The sequence below is a fragment of the Galeopterus variegatus genome, unplaced genomic scaffold, assembly GCF_000696425.1.
Source record: "Galeopterus variegatus unplaced genomic scaffold, G_variegatus-3.0.2 Scaffold749, whole genome shotgun sequence".
NCBI classification, from domain to species: Eukaryota; Metazoa; Chordata; class Mammalia; order Dermoptera; family Cynocephalidae; genus Galeopterus; species Galeopterus variegatus.
Genome location: NW_007726860.1, coordinates 374,876 through 400,128, shown reverse-complemented (window position 1 = coordinate 400,128; position 25,253 = coordinate 374,876). Strand labels below are relative to the sequence as shown.

General features: G+C 37.4%; 1 protein-coding gene across 4 annotated transcripts in view; it reads left to right on the top strand.

Moving 5' to 3' along the window:
* The window catches only part of MCPH1 (microcephalin 1), a 265,284-nt gene that overhangs the window by 66,634 nt on the left and 173,397 nt on the right, over window positions 1-25,253 (top strand). Inside the window, exon 10 of one of the 4 annotated variants that reach the window (XR_550428.1) lies at window positions 10,290-10,505. The exons of 2 other annotated variants lie outside the window; for them this stretch is intronic. Coding sequence is in view for 1 of the 2 variants with exons in the window: in XM_008572049.1 (XP_008570271.1) it covers window positions 10,290-10,481 (192 nt within the window). In the remaining variant the exon portion in view is untranslated. Of the gene's footprint in view, window positions 1-10,289; window positions 10,947-25,253 lie in introns of those variants that run through there. One more of the 4 variants, XM_008572049.1, reaches the window with a different exon arrangement.

Here is a 25,253-nt window from a genome sequence, read left to right as displayed (position 1 = left end):
TAGTAGAAAATATAAAGAGGGATCTTAACTTGTGTTGTCTCAAACTTAAGGAGAACATCAGTAGTACTCCTATAAGACATATATAAAATAAGTGGTATCATTTTTACCATCCTGTTAAAAATGAGGAAAAGTTCTTCTTTCCTCTGTCAACTCATACCATTCCAAAGTGCGTTGTGTTATTTTTTTCTCTTAATCTCTTTACAAAGGAGACTACTACAGTTTGAATATTGCAGCTCTTTTTTTAAACTGTATAGCAAACTTCTGGACCTCAGGTCTTATGATGAATAGATACAAAAGATGTTCATTGCTAATTGTATAAAGCTTAAACGTCTGTCTTTCTTTCCAGGTATTTACATTCATTTTATCTCTCCATTCACTTGCTCACTCGCTCGCTTTCACCCTCCTGTGTTCTCATTTCCATCAAGATGGAAACCCCAGAGCTGTCTTTGGACATTCCCCACATCCCGATTATCTTAAATTCAGTACCTTATTTCTGTCTTCATTCATTGCCATTGGCTTGGTACTTACCTTCATCCTTTCTCATCTAGGCTTTTGTAAAAGTTTATTATATTTTTTCACCTTACCTCCAGTCTTACCACAACTCTTCCCAAAATTTATCTTCTCTCTCTTTTTTTTTTTTTTGTTAATTCAGTGAAATTTATTTATTCCTGAAATATTTATTTATTCTTGATTATACATATTTATGGGGTATAGAGTTGACTAACAGTATTTATGTACAGTATGTAATGATCAAATCAATATTATTAGCATGTTCATGATTACAAATCATAATTACTCTTTGTGTCCCTTACCCAGTTACTCCCTAACCCGCCCTGCCTTCTCCATTACCACCTCTTGTATCTGCAGGTCTGTTCTCTCCTTCTGAGAGTTCAACGTTTTGTTGTGGCCTTCCTTCCTTTCCTTCCTTTCATTCCTTTCCTCCCACTTATGAGTGAAGACGTGGTATTTCGCTTTCTGTGCCTGGCTTATTTCGGTTAACACAATTTTCTACAGGCTCATCCGTGTTGTTGCCAATGGCAGAATTTCATTCTTTTTTATGGCAGAGTACTATTTCATTGTGTAAATATACTACATTTTCTTTGTCCAGTCATCTGTCAGTGCACACTTAGGTTGGTTCCATATCTTAGCTATTGTAAATATACCTGCTGTCAATGATGAACATGGAGTGCAGGTGGAGTGCAGGTATCCCTTTGACATGATGATTTCCATTCCTTTGGGTATATGTCTAAAAGTGGGATTGCTGGCTCATATGGTAGATCTATTTGTAGTTGTTAGAGAAACCTCCATACTGTTTTCCATAGGGGTTGTACCAATTTGCTGTCCCACCAATACTGTAGGAGCATTCCCTTCTCTCCACGTCCTTGCCAGCATTTGTTATTCTTCATCTTTTTGATTATAGCCAGTCTAACTGGGGTGAGTTGATATCTCAGTGTTGTTTTAATTTGCATTTACCTGATGATTATAGTGATGTTGAGCATTTTTTTAAGTGCCTGCTGACCGTTTGTATGTCTTCCTTAGAAAAATATTCATCTCCTTTGCCCATTTTTTAATTGGGTCATTTGCGTTTTTTTACTGTGTAATTGCTTGATTCCTTGTATATTCTAGATATTACTCCCTTCTCAGATGTATAGTTTGCAAATATTTTCTCCCAGTCTGTAGGTTGTCATTTCACTCTGTTGATTGTTTCCTTTGCTGTGCAGAAGATTTTGTTTGATATAGTCCCATTTGTTTATTTTTTCTTTTGTTGCTTGTGTTTTGGGGCTCTCGTTCATAAAGTTTGTGCATAGTCCTAGTTCCTGAAGTGTTTCCCCTATATTTTCCCTTAGCAGTTTTACAGTTTCAGGTCTTATACTTAAGTGTTAGTCCATTTTGAGTTGATTTTGGTATATGGTGAGAGGTGCAGGTCTAGTTTCATTCTTCTGCATATGGATATCCAGTTACCTAGCACCACTTATTGAAGAGGCTGTCTTTTCCCCAATGTATGTTTTTGTCACCTTTGTCAAATATCAATTGGCTGTTAGTCTGTGGGTTGATCTTTGTGTTCTTTATTATGTTCCACTGGTCTGAGGGTCTATATTTTTATGCCAATACCATGCTGTTTGGGTTCTGTAGCTTTGTAGTATGATTTGAAGTCAGGTAGTGTTATGCCTTTGGCTTTATTTTTTTTGCTCAGGATTGTTTTGGCAATTTGGGGTCTTTTCTTGTTCCATATGAATGTTAGGATTTTTTTTTTTTTTTTTTTTCCATTTCTGTGAAGAATATCATGGGTATTTTGATGGAGATTGAACTGAATCAGTAGATTGCTGTGGGTGGTATGGCCATTTTCACAGTGTTAATTCTTCCAATCCAAGAGCATGGAATGGCTTTTCATCCTTTTGTGTCTTCTTTAATTTCTTTCATTAGTGGTTTATAGTTCTCATTGCAGAGATCTTTCACTTCCTTGGTTAAATTGATTCCTAGGTATTTTATTTTTTTGGTGACTATTGTAAATGGGCTTACTTTCTTGATTTCTCTTTCTGTTAGTTCATTATTGGAGAATTCTCCAATGTAAACATGATTTGGGGGTGTTGATTTTGTATCCTGCATCATTACTGAAATTATTAGCAAGCTCTAAGAATTTTTTGATAGAGTTATTAGGTTTTTTTGTGTATAGGGTAATGTCATCTGCAAATAGGGACAGCTTGACTTCATCTTTTCCAATCTGGGAGTCCTTTCTTTCTCTTGCCTGATTGCTCTGGCTGGTACCTCCAGTACTATGGAGGTGTTGAGAGTGGGCATCCTTAAGTAGAAGTGGTGAGAGTGGGCATCCTTATCTTTTTCCTGTTCTTACAGCAAAAGCCTTCAGTTTTTCCCCATTCAGGATAGTATTGGCAGTGGGCTTGTCATAGATGGCTTTTATTGTGTTGAGATATTTTCCTTCTATACCTAATTTGTTGAGAGTCTTTATCATGAAAGGGTTTTGAATTTTGTCAAATGCTTTTTCTGCATCTATTGAGATAATCATACAGTTTTTGTCCTTGATTTTGTTGATGTGATGTATCACATTTATTGACTTGCGTATGATGAACCATCCTTGCATTGCTGAGATGAATCCCACTTGATCATGGAATATAATTTTTTTTGTATTGCTGTATTCTGATTTTATTTTATTGATGCTGTATTTTATTGAGGATTTTTGCATCTATGTTCGTCAGAGATATTGGTCTGTAGTTTTCTTTTTTTGTTGTATCTTTGTCTGGTTTTGGTATCAAGGTGATTCTGGCCTCATAGAATCAGTTTGGGAGTGGCCTCTGTTTCTATTTTTTGGAATAGTTTGAAGAGAATTGGTATTAATTCTACTTTAAAGGTTCAGTAGAATTCAGCGTAAAACCATCCATTACTGGGCTTTTCTTTGCTGGGAGATTGCTGATTACTGCTTCAATCTCATTGCTTGTTATTGGTCTGTCCAGGTTTTCTATGTCTTTTCAGTTCAGTCTTGGCAGTTTGAAAGTGTACAGAAATTCATCCATTTCCTCCAGATTTTCAGATTTGCTGCAGTATAGTTTTTTATAATAGTCTCTAATGATTCTTCGTATTTCTGTGGAATCAGTTGTAATTTCTTTCTCATTTCTGATTTTTGTTATTTGGGTCTTCTCTCTTCTTTTTTTTTCGTTAACCTAGCTAATGGTTTTTCTATTTTGTTTATCTTCTCAAAAAACCAATTTTTTATTTCATTCATCTTTTGTATTGTTTTTATTGTGTCTCTATATTATTTAGTTCTGCTCTAATATTTTATTTTATTTTTTTTCCTGTTTTGTCTTTTTTCATGACCGGTAATGGGATCGCAACCCTCGGTGTCGCGCCCGTACCGTGACCGGCAACGGGATCGCAACCCTTGGTGTCACGCCCGCACCGTGCTCAACCAGTGAGTGGACCAGTCTCTATATGGGATCCGAACCCTCGGCGGGAGCGCCGCCGCACTCTACCAAATGCACCACCGGGCCGGCCCTCTAATATTGATTATCTCTTTCCATCTACTAACTTTGGGACTGGATTGTTCTTGTTTTTCTAGTTCTTTTAGGTGTAAAGTTAGATTGTTTACTTGAAATCTATTTTTTTTAGTGTAAGCATTTATTGCTATAAACTTCCCTCTTACTACTAAGCTTTTGCAGTATCCCACAGGTTTTGATATGATGTGTCTTTGTTTTCATTGTTTTCTACAAATTTTTTGATTTCCTGTTTAATAGGTCATTCAGAAGCCTGTTGTTTAATTTCCATGTATTTGTATAGAGTCTTGAGTTTCGCTTGTTATTGATTTCTAGTTTTAATCCATTGTGGTCTGAAAACATAGTTGAGATGATTTTGATTTTTTTAAAGTTATTGAGGATTGATTTGTGACCTGACATGTGGTTTATCTTGGAGAAAGTTCTGTGTGCTGATAAGAAAAATGTATATTCTCTATTTGTTGGATGCAGTGTTCTATAGATATCTGCCAGGTCCAGTCAGTCTGAAGTGTAGTTTTAATTTAGTGTTTCTCTGTTGATTTGTTGCCTAGATGATCTGTCTAATGATGGGAGGAGGGGGGTATTCAGGTCTATTATGGTATTGGGGTCTATCTCTTTCTTTAGGCCTAATACTGTTTGATTTATATATCTGGTTGTTCCAGTGTTGGCTGCATATATATGTATGGTTGTTATGTCTTCTTGCTAGAACGATCCTTTTATCATTATATAGTGGCCTTCTTTGTCTCTTTTTATGGATTTTGGTGTAAAGTCTATTTTATCCAATACAAGAATAACTACTCGTTATTTGTTTCCATTTGTGTGGTATATCTTTTTTCATCCCTTCACTATTAGTCAGTGTGCATCTTTACTGGTGAGATGAGTCTCTTGAAGACAGCATATACTTGGGTCTTGCTTTTTGATCCAGTCCATCCGTCTGTGTGTTTTGAGTGGGGAGTTTAATCCATTTACATTTAGGGTTGTTATTGAAAGGTATTGTCTTATTCCTGGCATTTTATGGCTCTTTGTTTAGATGTTTTTAGTATCATTTGTTCCTTTCTTTGCCCTTTATTATTGGTCTTCAACATCCAGGGGGTTTTTTTGTGGTGGTAAGATTTAATTCCTTTTGTCTTTCTCATTTGTATTTGTGTTTTACTGGTGGGTTTTGTTCTTACTTGTGTATTTGTGGTAGTGACTATTCTTCAGATTCCAGATGCATAACTCCCTTGAGAATTTCTTGCAGGACCAGTTATGTGGTGGCAAGTTTCCACAGAGTTTTTTTGTCTGGGAAATAAACTATTTCTGCCTCATTTGTGAAGGATAGCCTTGCTGGGTATAGTATTCTTGACTGTCAGTTTTTTTCATTTAGTATTTTGAATATATCATCCCATTTTTTTCTTGCCTGTAGGATTTCAGTTGAGAAGTCTGCTGTTAGTCTGATGGGGGCTCCGTTGTAAGTGACTTGACACTTTTCTCTTGCAGGTTTTAGGATTCTCTCTTTGTCTTTGAGCTTTGCCAGTTTGACTACACTGTGTCTTGGAGAGTATCTTTTTGGATTGAAACTGTTTGGGGATCTTTGAGCTTCCTGGATCTGAAGGTCTGTGTCTCTCTCTATACCTGGGAAGTTTCACTCTATTTCATTAAATAGATTTTCATGGCCTTTACCTATCTCCTCCCCTTCAGAAACAACCATGATTCAGATGTTTGTGCACTTAAGATTGTATGCTCAGGCCAGCCTGTGGCTCACTTGGGAGAGTGTGGTGCTGACAACACCACGTCAAGGGTTAAGATCCCCTTACAGGTCATCTTTTATTTTTTTAAAAAAAGATTGTATGCTAGCTCTCTTAGAGATTCTTCATTTTTTTTTAAATTCTTTTTTCCTTTTTCTCGTCTGCCTGAGCTATTTCACAAAGACCATCTTCAAGGCTTGTTCTAATCTGTTGCTTGTGCTCTTTGTTGTTTCTTATTTCACTTTCAGTTCCAGGAGTTCTGCTACATGCCTTTTTAAGGTATTAATTTTTTTGTAAGTGTCATCCTTCACATCCTGGATATTTTTTCTCGTTTCATTGTGTTGTCTTAGAGAGTCCTCCTTTATCTTATTGAGTTTCTTTAAGATAGTTATTCAAAATTCCTTTTCAGTCATTTCAAGGCTTTCCTGTTCTATAGGGTCTGGTACTTGAGAGTTACTGAATTCCTTCTATGGTGTCATATTTTCTGAGTTTTTCATATTTCTATAATGTCTGCATTGATTTTTGGTCATCCGGTTGATCAGTTGCTTCATCTGTTATTCTGAAGTACACTTTGACGAGAAAGAGTTCTTCCTCTATTTCCAGGCTTGTCCAGTGACTCCTTGTGTAAATGAAGTCAAATATGTAGTGGGTCACCTGCACAGTGGTCATGGATGTTATTAAGGCAGAGATCCATCCTTGCAACAGTATTAGCTGTGGTGGTGGATATTGTGCACCAACTCTATGAAAGCTGTGTGAAGCCTCTTGGTGGTGGTGTGACATGTGGTGTCCTGCCTTCTGCATGGGTGGAGTGAGCCTGGGAGGGTGGCTGGCCTATTCTCCTGCCTTCCTGGGTGCCTCCTTCATCGGTGATGGCATGGTGCAGGGTCCTGCCTTCTGTGTGGGTGGGGCTGGGGGCTGGGCCAGTGACTGGCCTGTTCTTCTGCCTGCTTGCCTACCCCGTTGGTGGTGATGTGGAGTCCTCTCTTCTGTGCAGGTGGGGCGGGGTCTGGCAGGTGGCTGGCCTGTTTTCCTGCCTGCCTGGGTGCCTCCCCTGGCTGTGGTGGGGTGGCACGGTGCGGGGTCCTGCCTTCTGCAAAGGCAGGGCAGGGGTCTGGAGGGTGGATGGCCTGTTCTCTTGCCTGCTTGGGTACCTCTCCCATTGGTGGCAGGACACAGGGTTGTGCCTTCTCTGTAGGCAGGGCAGGGGTCTGGTGGGCAGCTAGCCTGTTCTCCTGCCTGCCTGGGTGCCTCCCATGTTGGCAGCATTGTGGTGCAGTGTCTTGCCTTCTGCACAGGCAGGGCAGGGATCTCAGGAGTCTTCTGAGAATCAGCAAGGAGATAGTCTTAGCTCTCAGATAAGAAGATAGTCTTATCTGCATCACTGAAGAAAGGTTATAGGATAGTCTTATCTGCATCACTAAAGAAGGATTATAGCATGTCTTGTCTTGGAATATTGGAAAATAGGATGGGGCATTGGGGTTAGTCTTTTCTTAAAACACAAGGGTGAGAGGGGATTTCTTAACCAGTAGTGTTTTACAGGGACACAGAGTTCAAGTTCAACATTATCAGTCTCATCTGTTGTTTAAAATAAATATTATTTCCCACCAAACACCTCAGCCTTTGAGTGAGATGAAGCAGAATCTGAGAATAGTCTGTCAAGGACTCTTGTTAGCATCGTTCCTACAAAACCAGTTGAGCCATCTGTTAAAATGTGGTGGCAAAGATCACTTGTTTTAGGGTCCTAGAGATCCTAAAAGAGGGATTCCTAAAATGAAAAGGAGAAATGTTATTATAAAAGATGGTATTGTCATAAAAAGCAAGGATTGAACCCTATGTGTAATCAGACCAATGGAGTCCAAGAAGTTGGTTGAAGGAAGTTTTTTGGTTATGCAGCATGGCCAATTGAGTTTCATGAGCCTTTTGAGCTAAGTTGTCAGTGCTGTCAGTGGTGTTGTCCACAGTCTTGGTTACCTCTCATACAAAAGAATACATGGCCCAAGCACTTTGCCAGACAACAACCAGTCCAGGAGAATCCAGCCCATGCGTAGACTCCTACAGGTCTGAGTCCTGCGAGGTTCACATTAAGATGTCGAGCTTCAGCTCCTGGATAAAAAAGGATTGGCTTCAAGGTACTAGAATCAGGTGGGCATCTGGGCTGTCAGGTCCTCGTTCTTGGTGATGCCAAGTCGGGTGGGGAAAGCTGGAGACATATATTTGAAGGATTGTACTGAAGGAAACCAGAAGAAATGATAATTTGGTAAAGATTGGGCAAGGTAATAGGATTTGGTCCAATATGCAGGTAGGTATTGAAACTGGTTTTTCCATAGGGGAAAAGGAAGTTATGTACATCTCTGCCAGACAAAATAGAGTTTTCAGATCCATCAGTTACCTGCAGTATATAAGGGTAAGGAACTAAGGTTGACTTTATAGAGCTCATGCTTACAAAGCCTCTTGGGAAAACAAGCTTGGTACCTTCCTAACAGGAAGGGTTCTCAGCCTCACAGGTGAGTAAGGAAGATCATTTTCTGCTAGGCCCAAGAACCTGTAGGATATATAAAATAACTCAAAGACAGAGCTAGTATCAGATAACCTGGAAGGATGTACTGTAGACATTGCATAGTGTCCCATAGAAACACATTTTTTCCTATAGTCTCTCCCCTGTTGAACAAAGATAAACTCTAAGAAATACTATTCATGATCATAAAATAAGACTGGTTTTATTAGATTTATTTACATAGGTACAGCAAGAATGATAATTTACCTTTAAGGCCTTAAATATTTGTTGGAAGTTTTCTTAAGGAATCTTACATTGCACACCTAAAAGCCTCTTCAGACTAGGGAAATGAAGCCAAAAGCTTGCCTTCAGATTTCATCCACAGTATCTCTAAGTTTGCGTGAATTCCTTTTTTTTTTTTTGTGGTTTCCCACATATCCTACAGTTCTTGGGCCTGGCACAAAGTGACCTTCCTTACTCATCTGTGAGGCTGAGAACCCTTCCTGTAAGGAAGGTACCAGGCTTGTTTTCCCAAGAGGCTTTGTAAGCAATAGCTCTATAAAGTCAACCTTAGTTCCTTAAGTCTCATCATTTCTGAGTAAATGAACGTTATTCACAGATAATGGCATTCCAGGCAAGACCATGGTTTTATAGCCATTATTTGCAATTATGTCCTGGTAATAAGGAAAACAGATTGTTTTTGAACTTGTGCAAATAATTATATTGCCCTGAAAGTAAGAATACTCAATAACAGTTTTCAAATTTAGGAGAAGTCAGGCAGAAAGAATAATATGTCATTTCCAAATGTTTTCTTTCTGTTTATAAAAGCACACTCTACTAAATTATTATGAGATATAGATAGTATACGAAGAGAAAGGGCTTCCTTAATATCCAGAACTTAGAACATCAACAGTGTTCCAAACAAAAGCTACAGCCCTCCCTCAATGGTTTATTTAGATGTAGTAATTAATTTTTGTTCTACTTGATCTTGTGTTAGTAGTCTCATAAATCCATGTGCCTCTCAACAAGAGTTCTGGAAATCCTGATTCAGTCCTCTGGTAGGATTGAATGCCATAAGAAGCCTGTACCCAAAAGTATTTGGCACAGTGGTTCTCCATGGGGTACTAAGACAGCTCTTCTTTGTTGAAGATAAATCCCTCTGACCTGTAGCTGTTACAAATGTTGATAAGGAAGCTTGAGAGTAAAACAAATCTGCAGAAAAGATTTCAAATGGCTGTGGTTAACTTATTACTGATGATTTTCAAAACTAAAAGATCTAATGAGAGTTCATTACAAGAATAATGACAACTGATGAAGTTGGTTATGGTATGGATAGCAAAGTGAGTTCAAAAAAGTTTTAGACAGAGCATCTATAGACATAATATGATTAACCCTATTTTCAAATAAGAGTGGACATTACATCTAATTTATAAAAATGGAAGAACATAATCTTTACAGAAACATATCTTCATTTATAACAAAATAGTCCCAAGACATAATATATCATGAATATGCAAAGCATGTAATTAGAATAGACCAAGAATAATAAATAGATGTAATTAGTCAGGAGTAGAACTTAAACCTCTGTATATTGATAACATTTTGCTCATACAAATTTAACATGGGGAAGGCTGAGCAACATTTTTGATTTGATAACTTTACCCGTGCAACTCACCAATAGTAACACATCAAGTGGACCTATTTATTTCTAGCATATCTCTTTATAAAGTGAAAGAAAAATCTTTGTTATTTTCCAGGTGTGTCTGGGAAATCTCAGACAGCTGTAGGTTCAGAAGATATCATTTAGAATTTGATTTAGGGAAAGCAGAACGTCAAAGGTTGTCATGAAATTTTGAAAACCTGATTAAGATAGGATCATAAGTTACTTAGAAGCAATACTTGACTACCTATTTAATCAAAATCATCTACTTCCTGGTGGCATGAAATTCTTAATTGTTTTGAGCTCAAAAGAAAAGTTAGCAAACAAAAAATGACAAAGTAGATTCTCTGTCATTTTCCACTCAGCAGAGACAAGATCTCTATAAACCATCTGTCCATTTACAGAGATCACCAAAAGGTCAGATCATGAAAGCAAAAGAAGCTGGCACCAGAAATCAAGTGAATACACAGAAAGAATCAAAATCAAATTCTTACCATGCTACTGACAAGCAAGAGTCTGGAGCACAGGATCAGGAGCTGAACTCCACGTTGGATCTCTGGATCTCCAGCCAGGAATTAAGCACAAAGGACTACTAGGGCCCTTGTTCCCTGGATGAGGAAGTAAGGAAGGGTCTGATCCCATCCAAGTCATGCTCCAAAAGTGCGAAAGACAGATTCATCAGACAATTAAGATCATTGTAAATTTAGACTGTTGTAGTGGGAGAATGTTCATTAATGAGAAATCTCACAGAAAAGGAAGGGGCCTGGAGTTTTGGAGAGGCAGATAAATGAGGGAGTTAGCAAGTCTTACAGGAATTATGAGGGAGGATGGAAGTGGTCTTCTCTGAATCACTGCGAAAGAGTGGTGGTGGGTGTTACCTTGGATTGTGAGAGAGCAGGGTGGTTAGGGCTCAGGTTAAGTTCAACTTTGTCATAGAGAATCAACTTTTTATAAAAATGGGAATGCATATTATAAGACAGGTAAATTCAGGTCTTATGGTAAAGGACTGCTTAATTTTCAATACTTAATGTGTTGATCCTAATAAATATTAGTTTGTCTTTTTGGTCTTTTCCAATAATGTTAAACAAGATTTACTGATTCTCATTAGATTTGTGTATTATGACTATCTTCTTACACTATAGATCATTGGGGGTAGGGGTGAGGTTAGGTTACCATCATTTAAGGGCATAAAATGGCCAAACTTTCTCAGCTTTTTTATTACCATCAGTGAAATATAACACAGAGCAAAGGTTATGTATATAAATGACTAAATAAAGATATGGCTCCTATGCTGATGTAATTACATTCTGTTAAGGTCATAATTTACAAAACTGCTAATATCAATCAATATTTACTTTCAACAAAATCATTAATTATGTGGCACTTTCTCAGCTTTTTTATTACCATCAGTGAAATATAACACAGAGCAAATGTTACGTATATAAATGACTAAATAAAGATATGGCCTCTATGCTGATGTAATTACATTCTGTTAAAGTCATAATTTACAAAACTGCTAATATCAATCAATATTTACTTTCAACAAAATCATTAATTATGTGGCACTCTGGTAATAATTCAGTGTCTCATCTCTTAGATGGAGCACATGGGGTAAGGAAAGACCAAGTGGCCTGTCAAGTACAAAACCACTAACAAGTGAACTGCAGAAAGATTTCCGGAATTATAATCATCTTTTGGGTTTACTAGCAGCTAGTTGTATTTCTTATCCTTTATATATTCTTTTTGTATATCTGATTGCTATATTTTGTGGATTTTCCAATAGTGATAGCATTCAAAGGGAATGAAAAATACATTGACTTTCATATATAGAAATTTTGTTAAATTCAACAGATCATGTTGAATGCCAGCCACACTTAAAGTGCCTTAAGGGATATGTAGTAACTTGGCCCTTTTTTTTTTTTTTTCCTTTTTTTCCTTTTTGTCTTTTTTTACTGACCGGTAAAGGGATCACAACCCTCGGTGTTGCGCCCGCACCGCGCTCAGCCAGTGAGCGGGAACCGGTCTCCACATGGGATCCGAACCCTCAGCGGGAGCGCCTCCACACTCCCAAGCGGCACACTCTCCAGTGCGCCACGAGGCCGGCCCTAACTTGGCCCTTTGAGTTATTTTCACAGTAGTTTTCATGTGTCTTGCTGCTGTGGTTTGAATGTGTCCCCTAAAAGTTCATTTGTTGGAAATTTAATTGCCATTGTAACAGTATTTAGAGGTGGGACCTTCAAGAGGTGATTAGGTCGTGAGGGCTCTGCCCCTGTGAATGGATTAATATCCTTATCTCCTTATCCCGGGAGTGGGTTAGTTCTTCTAGACGTTGGTTCTTTATAAAAAGGATGAGTTTGGCCAAGTTTCTGCTCTCTGTCCCAGGCACTCCCTCTCTATGTGACACTTTCTGCCATGAGATGACCCTTGTCAGATGCCAGCACCATGCTCTTGGACTTCCCAGCCTCCAGAACCATGAGCCAAATAAACTTCAATTCTTTATAAATTATCCAGAGTGGCATTCTATTATAGCAGTAGAAAATGGACTAAGGCACTTGCCAGTTAGGTAAAATATGCACCTGTATAACTTTTTAAATTTTTTATTGTAAAGAATTGTATACTGAACGCACATATTTACCCACCAAGTTGTTAAAAGATAGTTTTTTTTAAAAAGGTTGCAATTGTGACTTTTACTAACATAAAATGAGTATTATTTAACTCATTAATTAATGAAGGAACCAGAAAGCTGTTATGTCCTGCTGAAAGGAAAATCCAAAGAGCACACACATTGAAAGACCGCTGGGAATGCTGAAATGCCTTTGTTTCAGGGCTGGCCTCTTCCATAGTGGGAAGGAAGTCACATGCACTTCCACTGGGCAGATTTTGCATGTCTATTGAAGAGAATTTTTGCATTTCTATCATTTACTGCAATTGACAGTTATAAATAGTTCAAAGACAATGAAAAGCATAAAGCTCATAGAATCACATAACCCTGAAGGGTGTGTCTTAAACACTGAAGTCCTACTTCCTACTGAAGTCACTCAGTAATCTTCTTTTTCACTTAAGGTCTTTTCACAATTTTCCCCTGCAGTTTTTCTTCCTTGTGATCAAAATAATCTTAAAGAAAAATTATTCTTGGTTACAAAATAAGGCAGATCTCATTAGTTATTGCCTGAGTATTTACATAGGGTCAGCAAGAGTGTTTGTAGGCCTTTTTAAGTATACTTTGTAAAAGCTAGAGGCATATAATATTAAAAAATTACAAAATTAACTAATGTCTGAGTTTTTGCTTGAGTAATTTCAGACAGGACTTTTAGAACCATCTACTATTTGCTATCCCAAAACTGAGACAAAATCGGGCTAAGTTTGTGAACAAAATTGATTCCATTTTCCCTGCAAATCCATTCCTCAGTCAGGAGGCCCTCCCTGCCCCTTACCAGCACATGATTACCCCATGGATTGACCTAATAATGTAAACTGAGAACAGACATACTTGAGTTGCAAAACCTCTCCCCAGGGCTTGTTACAATATAATTGTCAGCTTTGTTTAAAACTTATCTACACATTCTTTCTTTTAAAATAATTATAAAAATTGTTACAGATTAAGACCCCTTTAGGAGTTCTTGCATGTTCACAAAGCTTCAAAGTGACCATTAAAATGACCATCCTGGGCCGAGCCCGTGGCGCACTCAGGAGAGTGCGGCGCTGGGAGCGCAGTGGCAGGCCGGCCCAGTCTATCTCCTTTTTTAATAAAGAGTTGCTTGCTTTACTGTTGGGTGTATTGTTCATTTCTAAGACTTTGGGACCCAAGAGCCTAGTTTGGCAACATTTTCACCAGATTTCATCTACAGTGCCAATCAATTTGGGTACCTATCTTGAGGTCCACAAAATATCCTGTTTTCTAGCTTTTAAGAAATAACACCTACAGGCTCGGAATCTAAGCCAGGTACCAGGCCAGTTTTCCTAGGAGGACTTCATAGGCACTGGCTGTCTAAGTACACTCAGTCTTGGTTCCTTCCAAGTTGACTTTAGACCTGAATAACTGAGCATCATTCTCATGCATGACATTCTAGGCAAGGCCTGGTTGCATAACTGACTTTTTCCAGTTATACCCCAGTTAAAAGGTGTATAGGAGAAAAAACTATTTGAACTGGCAAGAAGACAAATTAACCAGGAGAAAAGTATACAAATTAATGTAAGTGTTATGTGACATGGAAGCCTTCATAAGGAAATGATGACCTGAAGAAAGGGTTAAACCTGTTACATTTTTATACTGGGTTTGATAAAGAGTGGAAAATCGTGGAAAAACATGATAGGACAAAAGGGAATGAGCTTAAGGGTACTAAATGGGGAAATTTAGCAAGGCCTTTCTGTTCAGATTCCTCTGTATCCTTCCATCCTCAAAGATAGGATGTTCTTTTCCTCCAAATGTAGGGAGGGTACCTCATAGGAGTCTTATGATCTGTTTCAGGGGAAAAGGTGAAGGTCAAAGAGTATCTCTTGCACCTGCCATTTCACAAATTCCTTTAAAGTATTTAGTATGCTTAGGCACCATATTTTGGGGTAGTGTGGTCTGAACTCCCATCAACAGAGAACATATTCTAAAACTATACAAATAACTATTGCCATGAAAAGTAGGGGGACTTAAGAGTTTTTGAATTTTGAGGCAATCATTGAGAATCAGGTATCATTTTTAAATGTTTTATTTCAGTTTAAAAAAGCATTGTCTACTGTTGTGAATTGCAGATAGCTTAAGAAAAAGGAGAATGGGCTTCTTTATATATTCAGAAAATAGAGTATTAAATCAATATCAAAAATATTTCAAATCCATAATCATAATACTTTTCCCTCATTGGTCTATCTAGTCTTATGTAGTATATTCTTATTCTGCAAAGCTTGAGTTAGCAGTCTCAAGAAGCTGTCTGCTCATCGACCAGAAAGAGGCCTGGCAATCAATCATGCCTCATGCCATGGTCTAGTCTAAGAGTTGTCTAAGTGAAGCCATCAGAAACCAATAGTTTATTCTTTGAAGCATCCAGTAGTTTGAATTACTTGGTACCTTCTTTTCTGTGGGGTTCTGGAAAGTCCTTTGTTGAGGTTACCAGTTCTGGCTTGTCACTGGTTGCAGAGCTTTCTGGCAGACATCAAAAAAACCCGAAAACTATCTGTAGACTTCAAGTAGCTGGGGGTTACTTATTACTCATAGCTTTTAAATGTGAAAGGTGTGATGCAAATTTATAATGAGTAATGTAACTAACAAGAAAATTTGGTTGTTTTCGTAGCAAGCAAAATAATAAAACTGTTGTTGCAGTAAATAAACCTATTTTTAAAGTCAGTCAACATTACCTTTGAGGGCCGGCCCGGTGGCGCACTGGAGAGTGCACTGCTTGAGAGTGCGGCGGTGCTCCCGCCGAGGGTTCGGATCCCATGTGGTGACCGGTTCCCGCTCACTGGCTGAGCGCGGCACGGGCGCAACACCGAGGGTTGCGATCCCGTTACCGGTCAGTAAAAAAGACAAAAAGGAAAAAAAAAAAAACATTACCTTTGATTTATAAAGTAAAATGATTTCTTTACATAAGGATCCACATATTCTTTATAAAGGAAAAACTTCTGGAGATATATAGCATAATAATCTTGAGAATGATAAAAGCAAGACCCTGGTCAAGTTACCATGTTAAATAACTAAAGTTACAACTGCTAAAACTACTTTATTGTCTTAAGAGCAGCAAAGTACCACTAGGACTCTACTAAATAAGTATAAGAAAACTCAACTGAACTGTTAGATAAGATTTTTGATCACTGAAGGTAAGTACATATGGACAGCAAAGCAAGGGCAATAACCACTATCAGGGATTTTCCATAAGCCTTATAATTTCTGAAATACTTATATTTATAACATTTTACATATTAAATTTTAACTGGGAGAGGCCAAGTGGCACTTCTGATTTTACAATTCTTCCCATGGAACGTTACTATAGTGACATATCAAACTTAATTATTCCTAGCACCTCCCTTATAAATGAAAAAAAAAAAAAAAACTTTGTGATTTCCAAGGGTCTTTTTGGAAAAACAGTTTTAGGTTGTAAAAGATATTCTTAAATAAGTTATTTTTCTATATTTCGAATTCAATTTAGAGAAGCCAAACTCAAAAAAGTTAAGGATATTTGGACAGTTCATTAAGATAAGATCATGACAGCCTCAGAAATAATATTAGGTAATCTATTTAATGAAAGTGACAATAAAACATTAAAAAATAAACAGATCGTAATACAGATGAGGAACCTTTGTTTTTTAAAATAATTACAGACATGGTATAGTCAACATAAAGGTGAAAAAATTATCCTGTTAATACACAATCTTTGCTAAGTGATCTTTGTATTACAGGCAAAGGTATTAGCAAACCATAAAAGCAAGCCTATCAACATTGCATTTTGCTAAAATTTTGGCATAATTCAAAGCTTTCTTTCAGACTCAGGTATTATAAACCTGAAATCCAGTTTCCAGATTTTGCTTTTCATTATGCCTTTTCATATCCTAGGACAAATTTTCAGTTTACTTGAGGACAGATCCCAGACCATCTGTGAGGTCATGAGGAGTTTTACAGTAACAGTCAGACTTTTTCTGTTAATATGCAATGTGTTCATCATTGCTGTCTTCAAGTGGATTGATACCTGTTTTTTTAATTTTTCAGTTTCAGTTTCCTCGATGGTAAGTATCATAGTTGCAGTCCACATAAACAAAAGCTCTTTAGGTTTCTCAATAAGTCCCAAGAGTGCAAAAGGCTCTAGAGACCAAAAAACCCAAAAACCACTGCTTTCACATGAATTTTTTTTTGTTTTGTAAAACAAAGACTTAATGCATAGTTGTATTCCTCAGTCACTATTATTCTTGGTCTAGTCTCAGTCAGCCATATTAATTATACATTGTAGCCAAAGTTACTGAATTCTGTTTCACAGGAAAATTGGGAGGATAATTGAGAAATGTCTGTGCTATCTAGGCATTTTAGCAGACCAGCATGACTTACATTATAGCTTCTTACCTCCCTGTCTCTTTTACACCCTTTTATAAAATTTTAAGTGGCAAAGATGAACACACACATTGACATAAACAAAAGAGATAACTTCTATATATCATGTAAAAATAAGCAAAAGTATGTAAAATTAATATTTCAGTATTCTGTCTTACAAATTAGTTATCCACTGATTCTTTAGTTAGCTAAATTTAATATCAGTCCAAGTTTATTTATATATATATTTATCATTACAAAATGTAATCATTTTTTGTCACCTTTTACTCATTTCTAAACCCCTTTCTATATTATGGATATTAGTCTCTTGTCAGGTGCATAGTTTGCATATATTTTCTACAATTCAGTAAGTTGTCTTTTTGCTCTGTTAACTCTTTCTTTTGCTGTGCAGAAGCTTTTTAGTTTGATATAACCCCAGTTGTTTAGTTTTTCCTTTTGTTGCCTCTGCTTTTAAAGTCTTATTCATAAAGTCTTAGCCCAGTCCTACTTTCTGAAGTGTTTCTCCTGTTTTCTTTAAATACTTTTATGGTTTGGGGTCTCATATATAGGTCTTTAATCCATTTGAAATGATTTTGGTATATGGCAAAAGGTACAGGTCTAGTTTCATTCTTCTACATAGGGATGTCAAGTTTTCCCAGCACAGCATATTGAAGAGGCAATCCTTTCCCCAATGTATGCTTCTGTTGCCCTTGTCAAATATCAGCTGGCTGTAGGTATGTGGGTTGATTTCTGGGTTCTCTATTCTGTTCCATTGCTCGGAATGTCTGTTTTCATGCCAGTACCATGCTGTTTTGGTTACTATAGCTTTGTAGTATAATTTGAAGTTGGGTAGTGTACTGCCACAAACTTTATTTTTTTGTTTGCTCAGGATTGCTTTGGCTATTCGTGGTCTTTTGTTGTTCTATATGAATATTAGAATTGTTTTTCCTATTTCTGTGAAGAATATCATTGGTATTTTGATGGGAATTTTATTAAATCTGTAGATCTCTGTGGGTAGTCCGGACGTTTTAACAGTGGTAGTTCTTACAATCCAAGAGCATGGAATATCTCCATCTTTTTGTGTCCTCTTTACTTTCAGCAGATATTTGTAGTTCTCATGGTAGAGATCTTTCACCTTCTTGGTTAAATTGGTTCCTAGGTATTTTATTTCTTTACTTATTTATTTATTTTTGGTGACTGTTGTAAAGGGCTTCCTTTCTTCATTTCTTTTCTGCTAATTCATTACTGGAGTATAAAAATGCTAGTGGTATTTGCATGTTGATTTTGTATCCTGCAATTTTACTGAAGTCATTTACCAGCTTTAAGAGTTTTTTGACAGAATCTTTAGGTTTTTCTATATGTAGGATCATATCATCTGCAAGCAGGGACAGTTTGAGTTCTTTTACAATCTGGATGCCCTTTATTTCTTTTTCTTGCCTGATTGCTCTGGCTAGTACTTCTAATAATATGTTAAGTAGGAGTGACTGAGAGTGGGCATCCTTGTTTTGTTCCTATTCTTAAGGGAAAAGCTTTCAGTTTTTCCCCATTCAGAAAGATGTTGGCAGTGGGTTTGTCATGTATGGTTTTTATTGTATTGAGGCATTTTCCTTCTACACCTAATTTGTTGATAATCTTTATCATAAAGGGATGGTTAATTTAATTGTGTCAAATGTTTTTTATGCATCTGTTGAGATAATTATATGGTTTTTGTCTTTAATTTTGTTGATATGGTGTGTCACATTTATTTACTTGTTGAACCATCCTTTTTTTTTTTTTTTTTGTCTTTTTTACTGAACGGTAACGGGATCGCAACCCTCGGTGTCGTGCCCGTACCAGGGACCGGCAACAGGATCGCAACCCTCAGTGTTGTGCCCGCACCGCGCTCAGCCAGTGAGCAGGAACCGGTCTCCACATGGGATCCGAACCCTCGGAGGGAGCGCCGTCACGCTCCCAAGCGGCGCACTCTCCGGTGTGCCACCGGGCCGGCCCATGTTGAACAATCCTTACATCCCTGGATTGAATCCCACTTGATCATGGTGTATCATTTTTTTGATATGTTGCTTTATTCTGATTACTAATAGATTGTTAAGGATTTTTGCATTATGTCCATCAGAGGTATTGGCCTGTAGTTTTCCTTTTTTGTTGTATCTTTTTGTGGTTTTTGTATCAGGGTGATGCTGGCTTCATAGAATGAGTTTGGGAGAATGGCCTCTGTTTCAGTTTTTTGGAATAGTTTGAGAAGGACTGGTGTTAATTCCACTTTAAAGGTTTGGTTGAATTCAGCAGTAAAACCATCCAGTCCTGGGCTGTTCTTTGTTGGGAAACTGCTGATTAGAGCTTCAACCTCATTGCTTATTTTTGGTCTGTTCAGGTTTTCTATTTCTTCTTGGTTCTGTCTTGGTAGTTTTTATGTGTCCACAGATTTATCCATTTTCTCCAGATTTTCACATTTGTTGGCAGTATCCCATACGTTTTGGTATGGTGTGTCTTTATTTTCACTGGTTTCAAGAAATTTTTTGATTGCCTGTTAAATTTCTTCTTGGACCCATATGACATTCAGGAGAATGTTGTTTAATTTCCATGTGTTTGTATAGTTTCCAGGATTTCACTTGTTATTGATTTGTAGTTTTATCCATTGTTGTCTGAAAAGATACTTGAAATGATTTGAGTTTTTAAAAATTTATTGAGACTTGTTTTGTGACCTAACATATGGTCTATCCTGGAGAATGTTCCATGTGTTGATGAGAAAAATGTATATTCTGTAGTCATTGGATAAAATGTTCTCTAAATACCTGCCACATCAATTGGTCTAAAGTGCAGTTTAAGGCCTGTGTTTCTCTCCTGGTTTGTTACCTAGATGATCTGTCCAGTGCTGAGAGAGGTGTTTATGTCCCTTACTATTATTGTGTTGGGGTCTATCTTTATGGGCCTAATAGTGTTTGCTTTATATGTCTGGATGCTCTAGTGTTGGGTACATATGTACTTATGATTGGTATGTCTTCTTGATGGATAGATCTCTGTATCATTATATAGTGGCCCTCTTTGTCTCTTTTTATGGTTTTTAGTTTAAAGTGTATTATACCTGATTTAAGAATAGCTACTCCTTCTCATTTTTGGTTTCCATTTTCATGGTATATCTTTTTCCATCCCTTCACTATTAGTCTGTGTGAATCTTTACAAGTGACATGAGTCTCTTGAAGTCAGCCTATAGTTGGGTCAGCTTTTTAATCCAATGAGTCATTCTATGTCTTTTGAGTGGGGAGTTCAATCCATTCTCAATTAGGGTTGTTATTTATAGGTATTGTCTTACTCCTGGCATTTTGTCAGTTTTCATTTGGATGTTTTAAATATCTTTTGTTCCTTTCTTCCTTTTATTGTGTGTCTTTGATGTTTGTTGAGTTTTTGTTGTGGTAAGATTTAGTTTCTTTCTCTTTCCCATTTTGTCCTACCAATGGGTTTTTTTCTTTATTGTGCATTCATTGTAGTGATTGTCATCTTTCAGATTGTACAAGCAAGATTCCTCTGAGGATTTCTTGCAGGGCTGGTTGAGTGGTGGTAAACTCGCATAGTTTTTGTTTGTCTGGGAAATACACAGTTTCTTTCTCTGTCCTGAAGGATAGCATTGCTGGGTACATAATTCTTGGCTGGTAGGTTTTTCTTTTATTGTTTTTGAATATATCATACCATTTTTTTCTGACCTGTAGAGTTTCTGTTGGGAAATCTGCTGTTAGTTTGATATGGGCTCCCTTATAGGTGACTAGATACTTTTTCTGGTTGCTTTTTGGATTATCTGTTTGTCTTTGAGCTTTGTCATTTTAGCTATAATGTGTCTCAGAGAGAATCTTTTTGGTTTGAATTTGTTTGAGTATCTTTGAGCCTCCTCATGTGAAGGTCTGTGTCTCTCCTTATACCTGGGAAGTTTTCCATTATTATTCTGTTGAATATATTTTCAGTGCTTTTTCCTTTCTGTTCCTGTTCTGAATTACCCATGATTCTGATGTTTTTGCCCTTAAAGTTGTCAGATAACTCTCTTAGAGTTTCTTTATTTAAAAAAAAATTTTTTTCCTTTTTTTTTTTTTTGTCTGTCTGGGTTATTTTGAAGAGATTCTCTTCAAGATGAGAAATTCTTTCTTTTTTTTTCCTTTTTTTTTTTGTCTGTCTGGGTTATTTTGAAGAGATTCTCTTCAAGATGAGAAATTCTTTCTTTTGCTTGCTCTAACCAGCTGCTTAAGCTCTTGGTTGTGTTTCTTATTTTTTTTAGTGCATTCTTCAGTTCCAGGAGTTCTGCTATATTCTTTTTTAAGGTATTTATCTCTGTAAATTTCTTCCTTCATATCCTGGACATTTTTTCTCATTTCATTATGTTGTCCGAATCTTCTCATATCTCATTAGTTTCCTTAAGATTGTTGCTCAGAATTTCTTTTTAGTCATTTCAAGGGTCTGGTATTTGAGAATCACTGTATTCCTTTGGTGGTATCATATTTTCTTGGTTTTTCATATTTCTGGTATTTCTACATTGATGTCTGGTTTCCTGGTAGAGCAGTTGCTTCTTCTATTACTCTGGAGTGGGCTGTGAGGAGAGAGACTTCCTTTTCCTTTTCGTGGTCTCCACTGGTGACTGTCCTTTTGTCAATGCAGTAAAGTGGGCAGCAGTCTGAATGCATGGTGGCTGTGGCTGCTACTATGGTGGCCAAGCCACCCTTGCAGCAGCAGTGGTTGTGATAGTGGCTGTGGTGGACCACCCATATGGAAGTGTTATTTTTGGCATGCTCTTGCCTTCTGTTGGGTGGTGAGGTCTTCCTATGACTCCTGCCTTGGATCCCAGGTGTGCTCCTGCCTTGTTCCAGGCTGTGGGAGCTGCGTGTACTTCTTGCCTAGGACCCTGGGCATGCTCCTCCAGTCAGTCCAGGTTTAAATTACCTAAAGATGTTGAAAAATTGTCTTCAAGATGACATACTACAAAACATAATTACTATTGATATAAAAAGTTTGTTTGAATAAGGATTCGGTTTAATTAATCACAAATTTACCTTTTTTATAATCTAAAAGTTATAAAGGAGTAATCTTATTTTATTTGATCTGTAGACCTGTTTAAGTTTAGGAAAAATAAACCCAAGTAGAATAAAATGTAGATTTATATTATACTTAACATGGATAATTCAGATAAGGCATAGATGTTTTTATTAAACCAAAATTATTAAACTAGTCTTATTTTTTGAGCATATTAACTATATGAACTTGGATTTTTAAAACATTTCTGAATTAGTTACAATTTCAGCCACTGGTCTAGACTGAAAACAGATAAGAATACCCATCTAGATTGCAAAGAGCTATTCTCCTTCCAGGTTGGCATGAAAATCTTAATTGATTTTAACTCAAAATGGACAAGTCAATAAGCCAATGAAGACTAACTAACCAGGTCTTTTGTGGTTTCTTGCCCAAAAGAGGATAGATCTCTATAATTCTTTGATTTATTAATGTAGAATACCAAATTATCATACTTTAAAACCAAATTCCCAAGCATTGCTTCCACTAATGAGGAATAATTTATCCATAGATGAAACAGAACAAAACGAAAACTAGTAGAGGGAAAAATTAAAATTAGAAAAACACAGACTCAGCAGAATTCTGTTGCCACTTGAGATTCACTTCTGGAAGCCAGTGAAAGATGTGCATGGTCTTGAGCTGCCTGTGGGTGGACTTCTTTTATGGTAAGCCTATGGACCTCTGTAAGTGTATTAGTCCGTCTTGTGTTGCTATAACAGAAATACCTGAGACTAGGTAGTTTATAAGGAAAAGAGGTTTATTTGGCTTACAATTCTGGGACAGCTGCATCTGGCACGGGCCTCAGGCTGCTTCTACTCATGGCAGAAAACAGTAGGCAGCCGGTGGGTACAAGCAGATCACATGGCAAGTGGAAGCAAGAAAGAGAGGAAGTGCCAGGGTCTTTTTAAACAACCAGCTCTCACAGGAACTTACAGAGCGAGAACTCACTCATTAATCCCCCCTCCCCCAGGGAGAGCACTAATCCATCATGCCCCCATGACTTAGTCTGTTTCCAACACTGCCACATTGGGGATCAAATTTCCACATGAGTTTTGGAGGGGACAACACATCCAAACTCCATCAGTAAGATGAACTTGTTGGGCATCTCAGTGGAAGACCTTCAAAACCGTTAAAAAAATCATTTCTTAAGGTATAACCATGACTCTCTTATTAATATAAAATGAGCATCTATCTAAGATTCTATTTAATTTATTAATGAGAGAGCCAAAAAGCTGCTAGGTCCTGTTCAAAGGAGAATCCAATGATAGGAAACATAGATAGATTGTTAGGAGTGCTAAAATGGCATTGTTAATAGATCCAAAACTACCTTTTTCTCTAGTAGGAGAGGGAACCTCCACTGGACAGATTTTACATTTCTGTAGACAAGAATTATTTGCATTACTATCAGTTTTCTACTACTTACAGAGTTATAACATAGCTCGAAGACAATATAGGCATAAACCCCATAGAAGCATATAACCCAGAAGTGTATACGTGGCAAATGGTGCTAAGTATTTCACATTTTTTCCCTCCAGCCTTCATTTTACAGCTGTTAATTTTTTTGCTGTATTTGCTTTATCATGTATCCATCCATTTCTTCATTGATCAGCCATATCATTTTTTAGTTCATTCCCAAGTGTGTTGCAGACATCAATACATGTCATCTTCTTGGGAGCTTCCTTGATTAATCCAGGAAATCATACTGGATATATTTTTAAATGTATTTTTAAAGAGTGCAAATGCTTATTTTCTCTTAGTATGCATTGCTCATTTCATTATATCACTATATTTCAGGCCAAGGTCTGTTTGTCACACAGCCTGATCGTGTGCCATCTATCATGGCACTGGTTAACATCATACTCTGGGGAGTACTTGCCTCATTTAGGTTCTGTAGCTAAACCACCTAAGTGAACCTTTAGCCTTCTAGATTTCTTATCAGGTATTTAATCAGACAGATATAGCAGCACAATATTCTTTTTTGTTTGAATTGTTTTCTTGCCGTCTATATATTTTTTCTTTCCATTTAGGGTTTTTATTGTTCTTGTAAAAATAGCTCTCCCTCAGACTGGGATGGGTTTGTATTAGTCTCTTTCAGTTGCTTACAACAAAATACTTGGAAATGGGTAATTTATAAAGAAAACAAAACTTATCGCTTACAGTTTTGGAGGCTAAGAAGTCCAAAGTCCAGGGAACATATTTGGTGAAGGCCTTGGTGGTGGTGACAGTGATGGCAGGATATCACATCACGAAAATGGTGGAGCAGAAACTAACCTCATTCACTCTCTTTTTAAAGCCCTCAGAACCACGCCTCTGATCACCACTCACTAGGGTCCTCATGATATGATCACCTTTTCAAGGCCCCACTTTTCAATTACCGTAATAGGATTTCCCACCCTCAACAGTTACAGTAGGGATTAAAGCTCAGTGAGGATGGGGAGCATCCATTCCACAGCAGGGTTATACCATCAGTTCTCCAGTTGACTTGAAACTGTCTAAGCCTTACTTCACTAGACACTAGTGAGAGTCTTGTTCATGGTCCTCTTTTCTTGAATAATTTTCATAAGCAAGATATTAATAAATTAATAGGTTATATGAAGTATGTGTATTTATATAAAGCATGTATATACATATGAAGATAGATGTATTTATTATAAATGGGTCAATACCAAATGGGAAATAAGTATTGATCCATTTATAATGAATATTTAACAAATGTTTTTGAGTGCTTATTTTCTGGCAGGCACTGTTGCAGGCATTGGGGATAAAGTAGTAAAGCAAATGAAAAGTTCCTGCCCTCATGGAGCTTACATTCTATTTGTGAGAGAGTTTGCCCCTCAAGATAAATGAAATGTATAATGTGATAAATGCCAGGAAGAAACCTACAAGAAGGGAACTGGGTGTTGGTGTAGGGCTGCAGTTTTAGGTAGGTGATCAAGAGACATTCTAAGAAGGTGACTTTTTTCTTTTTTGGCAGCTGGCCAATATGGGATCTGTACCCTTGACCTTGGTGTTACCAGCACCAGACTCTCAAAGTGAGCTAACTGACCAGCCCACAAAGGTGACTTTTGAGTAAAGGCACAAAGGAGATGAGAAAGAGAGCCCTGTGGTTATCTGGGCAGGGAACATTCCAGGAAGAAGAAACAATGAAGTGACTTTTTTCTTTTTTGGCAGCTGGCCAATATGGGATCTGTACCCTTGACCTTGGTGTTACCAGCACCAGACTCTCAAAGTGTGCTAACTGACCAGCCCACAAAGGTGACTTTTGAGTAAAGGCACAAAGGACATGAGAAAGAGAGCCCTGTGGTTATCTGGGCAGGGA